General features: G+C 35.2%; 1 protein-coding gene across 1 annotated transcript; it reads left to right on the plus strand.

Moving 5' to 3' along the window:
- Positions 1 to 780: 780 nt before the first annotated feature.
- Positions 781 to 11,912, plus strand: LOC129263485 (uncharacterized). The gene is made up of 12 exons (XM_064100530.1): positions 781 to 792; positions 1,139 to 1,398; positions 1,628 to 1,735; positions 2,623 to 2,946; positions 3,993 to 4,241; positions 4,834 to 5,163; positions 5,663 to 5,880; positions 6,556 to 6,690; positions 8,148 to 8,301; positions 8,898 to 8,931; positions 10,899 to 11,164; positions 11,720 to 11,912. The coding sequence occupies exons 2-12, from the start codon at positions 1,212 to 1,214 to the stop codon at positions 11,779 to 11,781; spliced, it is 2,067 nt and encodes a 688-aa protein (XP_063956600.1). The 5' UTR covers positions 781 to 792; positions 1,139 to 1,211; the 3' UTR covers positions 11,782 to 11,912.
- Positions 11,913 to 12,647: the final 735 nt, after the last annotated feature.

Here is a 12,647-nt window from a genome sequence, read left to right on the forward strand (position 1 = left end):
TGTACATGCCCAAATTTAGGATTTGATGAGCCTGGATATGATAAGGGAACTGTCCCTGCTCAGATCTTGGACATAAAAATGGGGTTAATATGCTATAGACAATGCAGAAATGCATCAGTGCTGCAAACTTGGAACGGGCTAAAAATGCACCACTGTTACCGCTGAAGCGCGACCAATGAATTTTTCATAGAAGTTAGATCATGAAATGAGTTTTCTCCTTATGAACATTTATTTGAGAATACTACCACATTTTAGAATTAATTCAGCCCTATGTCAGAGGGACATTTTTAAGGGACGCGCTGTACATCTTGTTTCTTTATTATGATTATCATATTAATCTAAATCTTGGATTTTCAATCTTCGTTTCTTACTACTTTACAGATTGGATAACACACGCCAAGATCCCTGCCACGTATTCGTCTATAAGGCGCTGTTATATTTCAACACCTAAGCCGTAACAAAATCTGAATTGAAGTTGAATTTAGTATATGTAAAGTAAATGACTATTGTAGATGAATCGCCTTGCATAAAAAGGGAACAAGTGCTGTTATTGGACTTTGATCTTGTTGATATGTGTAGCTTGGCGCCATTAACCATTCGTCTACAGCACCTGCATTTATGTCCAAATTCAATTTCAAAGACATATCAGGCACGTTGGAACAAACGTTCTAATATTTTATCATACCATGCCTAGTAACGATAAATGAATGAAATCTGCAACCCTTTATATTTTTTTTTCCTTACATGAACCCTTCTTGTTCGGATTCATCTAAAAGATATCTCCACTGTTGGGTGAGTCAATGACTACTTGACTTAGTCTAGTTCACAACCATTTGATAATGTTGTTGCCATTCGATCGATGGAGAGCGAATAAAAATATTAGGTAAATGTAGCGATCGATATACCTGTACAATCAAAGAAGAAAATTAATATTCCTTTTACAATGTAAACCAAGACACTTTGGATATTAAATTATGCCATAAATAAAGGGAGGAAAGACATATCATGAACATAAAAGCACATAATTATGGTATCTGATATATATTCATGTACATACAACAATTACGTGTGCATAAAATGTTTATTCATATTTTTATAGATGTATTTTACTTGATTTTTTTTTTCCTTCACCAAACAGTGAAATCTCGGACAAGTTTCTTGTCGAATTCTCCCGGAAGATCAAAGGAAACAAGTTCTTCGTTATCGGAGAAATGCTTGGTCTAACCAAAAGAGAGCTTGAACACATTCAGCATAAGAGCTTGTTTAATAGGAGAGATGCTAACATTCAAATGCTTTCCAAGTGGAAAGCATCCCAAACTTTAGAATATGAAGCTGTGAAGACTTTGAAACGTGTTTGGGAATCTGTCCAGTCTGCTAGAACTGTGAAGAATGAAGAAGGTATGAAGAACAAAGATTTGAAAGCTTAATGTTAAACAAAATAATGTCATAAAACATATTCTGAGACAATATTGGCACTAGAAAAAAAAACCCACTAGAATGCATATCAAAAAGAAAAACTCAGTAGAATCAACTCTAACAAGCTTATGTCCCCAATGGCTATACAGGAATACCATTATTTAGCTTTTATTCACATTACTAGTGATCATGCATTTATATTCCTTTTCAGATGAAGATGTTTCACATCAACCAAAGCGAATTCATGTGAAAAGGACGAGATCAGAGGAAACTCATAGCGAGCCTGAGATTTTCGAGTCGATTTTCAATATAGGTGTAGGTAAGAATAGGTTTATGATTGTAGCTATTAATACTGGTATCGCTGTAAGTATAACAATTATGATTAATTATTATCAATATCTTTTTAATTGTTTAAATATTGCGTTAGCAACCAAAAAATAAAAATAATAAATTCAGAAACAAAATCATAATTAGAAATATACAAAACAAAATGACTTGAACAAAATATTTATTTTCTCCAAGCCTAACCTTACTATTAATGCAAAAAATTATATTGTTAGAATTCAACAGAATAATGGAAAAAATACACACAAAAGTTTTAGTGATGGTAACGAAAAGGAATTGAATTATTACAATTGGAAAAAAAAATATGACAAAAAGGATAATTTAAAAATAAAACCCTCACTTATCATAATAATAATAATATACAAAGTCATATTTTAGCATAACCAAGACAAAAAATAAAACATCTATAGTACATTAATTGTATAATAAAAAAAAAACAATCTTGCGGCCATTTGAAAGGGTTAAAAAATGACAATCCCCGTAAACGTCCTCGCTTTGATTTTGAGCGTCACATGTAAGTCCCCGGTAAGAGGGTGAAAAGCGATTGCAAAAACATGTATGATTTCCATATTATTATTATTATTATTATTGTTAGTAGTAGTAGTAGTAATACATATTACTGTCATAAATATATTTACACTAACAATGACACACCATTATTGAATTCAATTCAAGTGAACTTTATTTTTTTTCCAATTAACATTGCATTATTAGTTCATATAAAGTATTCAAATTCATGCAAATAGATCGTCTGCCATGTCTGAACATAGCCCAAAGATTAAACGATTTTAATAAAATATCCTTGCCGGTGTACTTTCTGACAAAACTTTACGTGAATTGAAATTACATGCATAATCTTAGATGACAGTTCAAGTAGAAGATCAGAGACGCAAAACTCAGAGTATCTTAAGGACCTCCAGCCACATGGTGGGCAACCAGAAGAAGAAGAAATAAGGATCATCGCTCTTCAAGTTACAAGTCTACCGTTGGCACGTGATCTCGGAAAAGCCCTTCGTTTTGGGAATGATATCATTGTTGGATTCATTGATTTATCGAGCCCTACAGTGATTCGTGATGCGACATTGCAGGTCATCGATAGTTGGTTGGGAAATTTGAAAGAGGAAGAAAGGGAAGAAAAGCTCACTCGGCTTCTCTCAGAGTACAACATCTTAAATGCCAAAGCAGGTATGTTGAATTATAAGAGTAGTTATATAACATTTAATTACAGTTGAAACAAAGTTGTCCCCACAGATGGAGTATAGTATACTTTGATTTAAAGCATCAAAGTACCGTAGTTCTTATTTACTTCCCGTCGTGGGATTTAATCTCGCCTCAAGCGTTAATATTCTTCTGCGATTTTTTTTTCACTCAACCAATTTTGGATAGATGAAAGCCTTAAGGACCTTAACGATTTATTCCTAAAATCCTTGAAAAATTGACAGCTATTCTACTGAAGCCAGTGTTATGTGCTATTGAAAAACGCTAACAGTCTTGGCTCCATGTCAAAAGTCCATGCAGCGTTCTTTGTCGTTTTTACCGCATCTGGGTTTCAGCCTCAGCTTTCCCGCCTAGCGTTCCCTTGTCTTCAAGGGAACGGCCGCCATCAAAGGCCCATTGATACCACAGGTATTTTGTTCGGCTTTCCTGCCGATCTTGTCTTCTGTTGACAGACCGAAATATCTATTCTAAATAGCTCCCTATACGACCAAAACAAAAGCGTATCATCATAATGAATACGCAGCACGACAAGTAATTTAATGTAATGATGACAAATATCAAAGTGATAATACTAAAAAAGCTACTTCTAAATATAAAGTAATACATTACGAGGATGTCTCTAAGGAATTTACAGACAGAGTATAGGCCTATGTGGATCCTCTTGCCCCAAGTAAAATGTACATACCTTTTCTACTCAATCGGGTATATTTCAACACGCATTTCCAATTTCAGTTGCTAGGCATGCTTCTTGACTACCACACCCTATCTGATATAATTTAACATTTTGTTGGATATTATCTACCAGGACCTTTTTTTATATGTATACACCATTTACAACGCTTCCATGTAAACACCATACATTTTCTCTCTTTTCGAGCAATCGACCATTCAGTTATTTATTCCATCAATTAGATGGTAGATGAATTCACGCGCGTTCTAAATACACATACTCATCAAAGTCACGTAAAACAATTATAGATATTTTGCTTAACAAAAAGCGCACTTTTTTACAGGTCGCGAGGAAATATCAAAAATCCCACAATCCACTGGAGAACTACTGCAGTTGTGCCAGCGCATAGACATAAAAGCCTCTTTTCTCCTGGAGATCATAAGTGGTGTGGTGACGTTTCCTGCTCACGTTATCCGCCGTATTGCCCTGAAGATGTTAATAGAATGGCTAGACCAGGGCGGAACTAGAGAGAGACTCTTAAAAGTTGCTCAGGCTTTTCGTTTCAACGATGCCGCGGTCAAGATTGCAGAAGGTACATATTGTGAAAGTTATTTGCAACATAATATCATTAAATAGATTTAAAGTGATATTGTCAGTGAAAAACAGAATGGGGCGACGAATAAAAGCTTTCCGAAAGATAAAACCAGTAGCAACACTATTCTGGTTTCAACGGCGTTTCTAAAGGCTACTGGAATAATTGGACACCTATTTCATTACTCTGCGGTGCATAGAAGAGACGTTTCAGTTAGCAAAGCTGTTTGGAGTTATATTGATCTTATCCTAGATAAATTTCAAGTCTTATCTAATATTACCACTTTTCAATTTTAGTCATTCGTATTTTGGCACATAGTTTATTGAACTTGGTTATTGTTTTGACCTGCATTTTCAAGTATACAGGACGAACATCATCTTGATATCCCAATTTCCTCAGGTCTGTCATTTTGTAAATCATTGCACAAAATTAAGAAATCATTGCGAATCTAAAGTTGTAATCAGTTATGGTGAAGTTCACTTTTCGAAATAGGTCGAGTAAATCGAAATAAAGTAAATTTACGATCCATATTACACGTATTGCCAGCTTGGTAATGCAATATGTTAAGCCCTATTTTATATCTCATTTATAGCAATGGAATCTAGATTCCCTCCTTTCATCTCTCATGGAATCATGGATCATAGGGGTGTGAAACTGTTCCTGGATAAACTTGGCATCACTGTAACTATCCCTGAAGGAGCCATACCGAAAGGGATGAGATCCGTGGCAACACTTCAAGTTCGAACGCAGGAGAGTCCTAGAATACCTGTACAACAGGGTGAAGTCCTCATTTCTCCTGTCATCGAGACTTCTCTCACACAAGAACTGATAAAGCCAGCCACGGTGGTAGTACGGACTTGCATCAATCCCAACGTTCGTAGAGATGACTCTCCCGCTATCCTCTACACCAAAACAGGACCAGGTAACTACCAATGCTTATTCGCAGAGGTGAAAAGCGTTAATGATTAAAAAAAACATCGTACGCCTAAAACATACAGATGTCTCAATGGTTCTATTACGCCTGGATTAACTTTGGCTACGCCTAATATTAAGTGGATTTTGTGCTTACCAAATTACAACCACCTTTACTTAGGACCTCTACTGGCAGCTCTCAATGTCATAAACAATTATCATAACAAATAAATAAATCATATAACTAGTAATATGTTTTTTCTGACACTTGGGATAATTTGAGGAAATAGAAGCTTAAGTACTAAACGACAATTCAAGTAAATTTCTCCAAAGCAATGGTAAGTGCTTCTTGGAAAGGAAAGCACGCTTTGGAATTTTGAAATAAATTGACGGGGCCTTTAACTATTATCAGGGCCGCTTTCAAATCGAAATTAAGAACTTACTGGAAAAATTTTTACTTTTGACATCCTATTGAGTAATTTAGAATTTTTTTCCTTTGCAATTCGAAGGTTTCTTCGGTTTTAGAAGCCTGGCAATCCCCACATCCAAAATCTCAAGAAATGAGATCACTTTCAAAACGCGGCATCTACAAGTGTTTGCGCTGTCATCAAACAATCTCCAGGGACTCCAGCTGAGATGTGCAATTTTTCAGCCAGTAATCATGGATCCTACACAGAATCCAACACTTCGCATTTACATACTGCATCCTTGTATGAACTATGTACAGGTATATAACATATTAATTACAAGTGAGTCTGTTGCGGAAATATTAAAAGATATTCTTGAAAGCTTATAAAGAAGGTGACCTTTATTTTTGGAACGCAAAGACCGAGCCAAAGCGCGGACTCTAGCAAAATCGAATCATTTGTCTTTTTCATCCATTTTTGAAATGATAATGTTGCATCTTTGCAGTATTTTGTTCGATTTCTGATTTCCTCGTCTCTATACTTGTTTTTTTTTTTAATATTTTTTCTTTATTTTTATATTGTGTATTTTTTTATCTTCTTGCTTTTTTTCCCTCTTTCTCTTATTGTCATTTCTTTCTTTATGTCTTTCTGTTTTTATTTATTCTCATTTATTAATGAACTAATTTTCTCTCGGTTTCGTGCCCGCATTTTATTGCACGTATTAGGCCTTGTCCTTAAGCCTTCGATCATATCAATGATCTGTAAAAATGCAAGGTTTATCCAATAAAGCAGATTTTTATTTTATATCCTCCAAATATATCTGTTCCATGGCATTCACATTCCTTTGATGTATGATTAATTGAAAAGTGCTATATATATTTTATTATTATCTTTTTTTTTTTTTTTTTTTTTTTTTTTTGGGGGGGGGGGGCATTCCAAAAACTGTAAATAGACTTACAGGAAACACCTTGCACATGATTTGATTTTTTTTTCAGGATATAGTGAGATCACAGAAATGTTCGCCTGTCGCCTACTGTCAAGTCATGGAAGACTTAAAGTTCTCTATAGATTCATCAACAAGAGACCTAAGAATCGTTTGCCGCATCGGAACTGCAACGTTCAAAAGAATGGTGATAGTTTTGTCAAATTTTATTATCATAATAATATGCGTTGTAAGATGTCTAACAATAATAAATGTATATTACATTGAACATTGCACCTTATTCTACTAGAAGAACTGATGGAAATGGAAAAATTAAATCATTTAAAAGTAAATTTAACCGAAGATAGACGATGAGGTCTCTAGCTAAACACGTTGGCTATGTTATTCCATAACGCACTTTTCGTAGGTTAGCGAGAGCAAGGTTTCAGTATAGTCTAAATTGGTTAAATGATTATTGAGTGTTTTTTTTTACAATTACACAATATACATGTAGTTAATGCAAATGCAATTGGCTATCAGTTAGAGATACTGTAAACAAACATGTCGGGGTCCAAAGTTAGAAATAAAGAATACATTTCTTTTCATGTATCTTTTGACCTCTACTCCAAATCATTTTATCCGGACCGCTATCATTATCACTATAATCATCACCATTATTCTCATCTTAATCATCTTCATCATCGTCATTGTCGTCATCACCATCATCATCAATACCATCATCACTATCCTAATTACCATCATCATCATTCATCATCCAAACATCATGATATTCACCATTACAAAGATCATTATTGGAATAATTACCATTATCTTAAGTTTTGGCATCTTGAATAAATTCTGTTCTGTCTTCCTTCTTGATATTGCATTGCTTTTTTTCATAATAACTATTTTTTTAATTCATAACTCATTTATAACATCTTAATACTCACCTTTAAAGATACTGATTAAAGGTATTCTATGCGGAAAGGTCAGCCATGTAGACTTTGAGCTTCAGTTTACTCCCAAGGAGAAAGGAAAGAAGAAAGTCGAGATGACCATTCGGGAAAGGTCAATAATTTGATGGGCTTTTTCATTGTTTATACATCCTTCATCACTATCCGCACCATTACTATCACGATGTCATAATCACCATCGCCATCATTATCACCAAAATCCACACCATCACCATAATCCTACCATAACCACCACCACCATCATCATTATAATCATCATTATTATCACCACCACCATTACACAACAGTCAATCATAATTATCATCATCATCAACATCATCACCATCTTCATCATCGCACACATCATCGTCATCACCACAATCATCATGATCATCATCATTATCATCATCACCATCAATATTATCAATATTATTATCATCACCATCATTTATGAATATCAGTTTCATCATCACCACCGTTAATTATTGTCACCATCATTGTCATCATTATCAATATCATCCATTATTACCACTATAATCATCAATTATCATTATTGGTATTATTATCATCATCCTATTTTTTTTTTATCTTAATGAAGTTCTGTTCTGTCTTTCTTCCTAATACTGCATTTTCTTTTCGTAATAGCCACTTCTACTAATTTATAACTCGTGTTTAAAATTCTACGACTCACCTTCCTTTTCCACTAACCAAGATACCCATTGAGGGGGTATTAAGCGGAAGGATAAGCCATGTAGACTTCGAGCTTCAGTTCACTCCCAAGGAGAAAGGAAAGAAGAAAGTCGAGATGACCATTCAGGAAGGGTCAATACAGTATGCAGAAAGCAAGTTCGAGACGGCAATAGAAGGTAAACACATGAAATGAAACAAAATCAGCATAATTTACACAGCATAATTAATTCCTTTGTGCAGATTAATAAAAAAGGAGATTTTTTAGTAATCAAATTCAGTAAGTCGACACCACCTTAATCCTAACAAGCAACAACACCTCTAAAGATGAATTGTAAGCGCTATACATTATTGGTAATATCATATTTGTCACCCCTACCCTTTTCCCCTCTGAAAAAACAACAACTATCAAATATGTATTGTATTCTGTTTTCCTCATATTCAAATACGATTGATGACTAAGTTGTTACGTGAAAATAAATATAATATTATGGAATAAGGTGGCTGATTTTTTTTATTCAGCGTCAGTTTTCCTTATGCTTTTTAAGGGCAAAACATTTTCATATTTTTTCACTTCTTGTAATCATGTCTTTGCTCTAGGCCCATACATTTACTGACAAAAAATATGTATTGTGTTTGTATTACAGAAAGAAATACGAAATGATTTAAAACTAAATATTGGGTAGCTCGATGATTATCTCTGCAATGTTTATGTCTGAAATATGTAAAACAATTAAAAGCTCTATATTTTATTTTTCTCTTCTGTCTGATACAGATGAACCAGATTATACGCGAGATCAAAAGGACTCGTAAGTATAGAACTGTTACGGTAACCATTAAACAGCTTTCATTATTTCAATCAGTGATAGACCCAAAAATTTTCTTCTCGAGAAAAAAGAAGAAAATCCGCTTCAAGGCTTCGCATATTTTCCGTTACGCTGTTCCGGTCGCAATTTTGGTGAAAAGCGGCCGCAGCTCGCTGTCCGACCATCGCCTCTGCGCTAGCGCGCCCGACAGTCGTGCCGCCGGGCTAGCTGCAAGTACGTTCCAGAGGGATGCATACGCACTCGCACGCAGGCGACCCGTTCCAAGGACCCCCGTTTTCACAAACATTTGTAGTTCCGAAGCCCGTTCCGAGGACCCTGCTTTTTACAATGAGCCCGCTCCAAGGCCCCCGTTTTTTGTCTCGCCCGCGGCACACCCCTAACACTTTTTTGGTCGAGTGCCCCCCCCCCGGGGGTCATATGCATACTAAATTTTCAAGCAAACTGCCTGAAGCACAAGCAATAACTAGCCCAAAAGATCATGCATTAGCCACTGCTTTATTTCGTATGTATATCCCATTGATTGTGTTTGAACCCATTTCTTGCCCTCAGACAGCAAGTGCTAGCGGTTTGAACAATAGCGACGTCACGCTTGTGCGAACACAATTTGTATCAACTCCAGTGCATGTGGCAATGCAAAGTATAGCTTCTCTCCTACAAAATCTTTTCCTTAGACGTGGTCTCAAACTAATTTTGTATTTGTTTCTAAGATATACTGAAGCTGGCATTCAGTTTGGGCGTACTAGGAATAAAACATGTTAGACGGGTCAATGTATGGTTTGACCCGGAACAAATTGCAACAAATGATTTTTCAACTGTTTCTGGCAGTATTTGACCTCAGAAATAACATATTAGAAATGTACCAAAATCCGCATCCGGGAAAGTGGTTATTTTCAAGATGGCGTCCAAGATGGCTTCCATTTACTAAAAATTGATGTAACTCACTCATTATCTACCCTAGAATCCTATTTGGGTTCATATTCCATGGTCCAATGGGTAAACGAATTTATTTATACAAGTTAGAGTTAATATTAGCACTCTAGGATACCAGGAAAATCCAAGATGGCGCCAAAAATGACTGCCGTAGGCTACAAAATCCACAATTTATCTAGTACTTGAGTGGCTTTAATTGGTTTCCATTCGATTGTTTTAATGGTGAAGTAGTACATCGGGACAAGTTACAAGGACAACCAGTGGTCTGGTGGTTCCAAAAATCCAAGATGGCTTCCAAAAATTGAGTTTAAAATGGCTGTTTATACTTAAAATGGACATAGCTTATATCACATCCACCCGAGAGATATTATTCTGGCGTCTAGACCATGGTTTCAATGGTCAAATAATACATTTGGGACAAGTAACAAGGACGGTCAGTTGTCCGGTATGTAAAAAAATCCTAGATGGCTTCCAAAAATGGAGTAAAAAAATGGTGTTGCTACTTAAAAAAAAAACCAAACATAGTTTGTTCAATATCCGGGAATATGATTTTTGTGCCTACCCAAATTTGCTCAAAAAACGTGATTTAAAAATTCACAAATGTATCATTATTATTTTTCTTTGACTAATTTAAGGCCTCCTAACCATGTTGTACATAATTTCCATCGAAAAAAAGTCGAAAACATGTTTATATCACCATGATCTTAAAAAAAATGTGTCTAGGTCAAGATTTAGTACTTTTGAATATTTATTTGAATATCAACAGCTGAGCGTATGCATTAATTATCATTAGGTCATATTATTCAAAATGAATTTCGAGGAGTTAAAAAAGGGATTTAAGAGAAACATTGTACCATTGCTTCGGTACTGCAATAATTAATTGGAGGGAATCGGTAAAATTCAGTAATGCTTCTACCACACAATTATGTCCTACCTATCGAAAGTAAAGATCAAGTTCACTTAATGTTACTAAAATAAGGGTAATGTTTTGTTGTACATACTATTTTATTTACTTGTAGACACGGTCATTTGCAGTACGTGTCCGACGGCATTCTAAAGATCTTGGCAGAAGAAATCCGATCACCGAAAGAATTAAAGTCCCTTGGCTACCAGCTTGGATTCTCTCCATCAGCTACCAAGAAATACCTCATCCGACCGGAGTTATCCATGGAGGTGCTTCGTGATTGGAGGCGCCGGGTCCGACCAAGTCAACAGATTGACGAGCTTCATGCAGCCTTGAAAAATGCTGGACTAGGACAGTCAGCAGAAATCTTGTTACCTGAACGTAAGTAGGCCATTTTGAGTTATAAATTCGTAGCACATGGTCAACAATTTATATCAATAACATGCTACATTAATCTCATTTTTATTTTAACATATTCCACCCCTATGTCTATCACAGTCTATTTAGAATCCAAGGATGATTCGCATAAAGCAGTAAAGTTGTAAACCTTTCAGTTGACACGAAATTTGCTCATGTTACAATTGTTCTGGGATTAATTTTACAGGGCTAAGGTAGTAGGGTTGTAATAGGGTTTTATGTAAGTTTAGAGTTAAGGTAGGGTAAAGTGTTGAACACAAGGTTTAAGTTGGTCATTCGATTAGTGTGTAGAATGTAGAGCGGAGGAATATCATTGTCGCCAGAGCAAATGCCAAGGACCAAATTTGAACCATGAATTATTTTTTTATCGCACACAAGGACACTTTTACCACTTACATTTTCATTGCCGTGTGGTTTATATAAGAGTGACACCCCCCCCCCAAAAAAAAAAAAAAAAAAAAACCTCAAGTATTTTTCATTTTCTCTTTTTGTTTGTTCCCAACAACAATGTTGTTATAGTGATCACGACGTCGAAGGCGCACTTTTCACATACCCGAAAATTATGGGAGTCAAAGAATTAACAGATTTCCCCCACGAATTTGATATAGAGAGCTCAACGAGATTGATGAAGAAAGCTGAGGTACTGACAACTGTAGGATGGAACGCCTACGGAGTTCTTCGTGTCTTCAACTTGAAACATTCACAAAATAACCTCTTACATTATATACGATTTTTTTTCAAATTCGTAGTACAGCGGTGATATTTACAGGCATGTATTAGTTAAAAATAGTGTATAATAAATAATATTACACAGAACATGAATATATCACAATTTCAATTAGATGATATAAATAGGGGTTTCTGATTGATCAAATAATCTCAGCGGTCTGCAATTCGTTGTATGCTTACTACCCTTGGATAGACGAATACAATGATGTATTGCTTTTTCTTCCAACCAACCATGTTTTTTCTAGTCATATACCACATATGCCATTATGCTACATGCATTTTCACGTTATATTGATATTGTCGTACAACCTGATTAAAGTATTATTTTGTTTATCTGGCAACATGATAGCCGGTATTTCTCTTTGTTTATCTGGCAATATCATAGCCGGTATTTCGCTTTCTTCCGTAGGTCGATCCTAAATCGTTTTTATTGTGTGCGTTGTTTGTTTTATATCTTATTTCTGTATTGAAATAATCATTACATAATATTTGTTTTGTATGATTCAATTTTGATAATACATGTATATTATCACCAACATTTAAGACACTAAATATGGTTATGGAAAGCCTGTCCCTTTTGCATTTTATAGAAAGCCTCAAAGTTATCTAGTAATATGTACTATTCTCTCTTTGCAGTAAGCCTATTGATACTGCGATACAGTTATATACCATGATATAAATTATAACATTTACACAGATTAGACCTATTTGCATTTTT

The sequence above is a fragment of the Lytechinus pictus genome, chromosome 6 (assembly GCF_037042905.1).
Source record: "Lytechinus pictus isolate F3 Inbred chromosome 6, Lp3.0, whole genome shotgun sequence".
Taxonomy (NCBI): domain Eukaryota; kingdom Metazoa; phylum Echinodermata; class Echinoidea; order Temnopleuroida; family Toxopneustidae; genus Lytechinus; species Lytechinus pictus.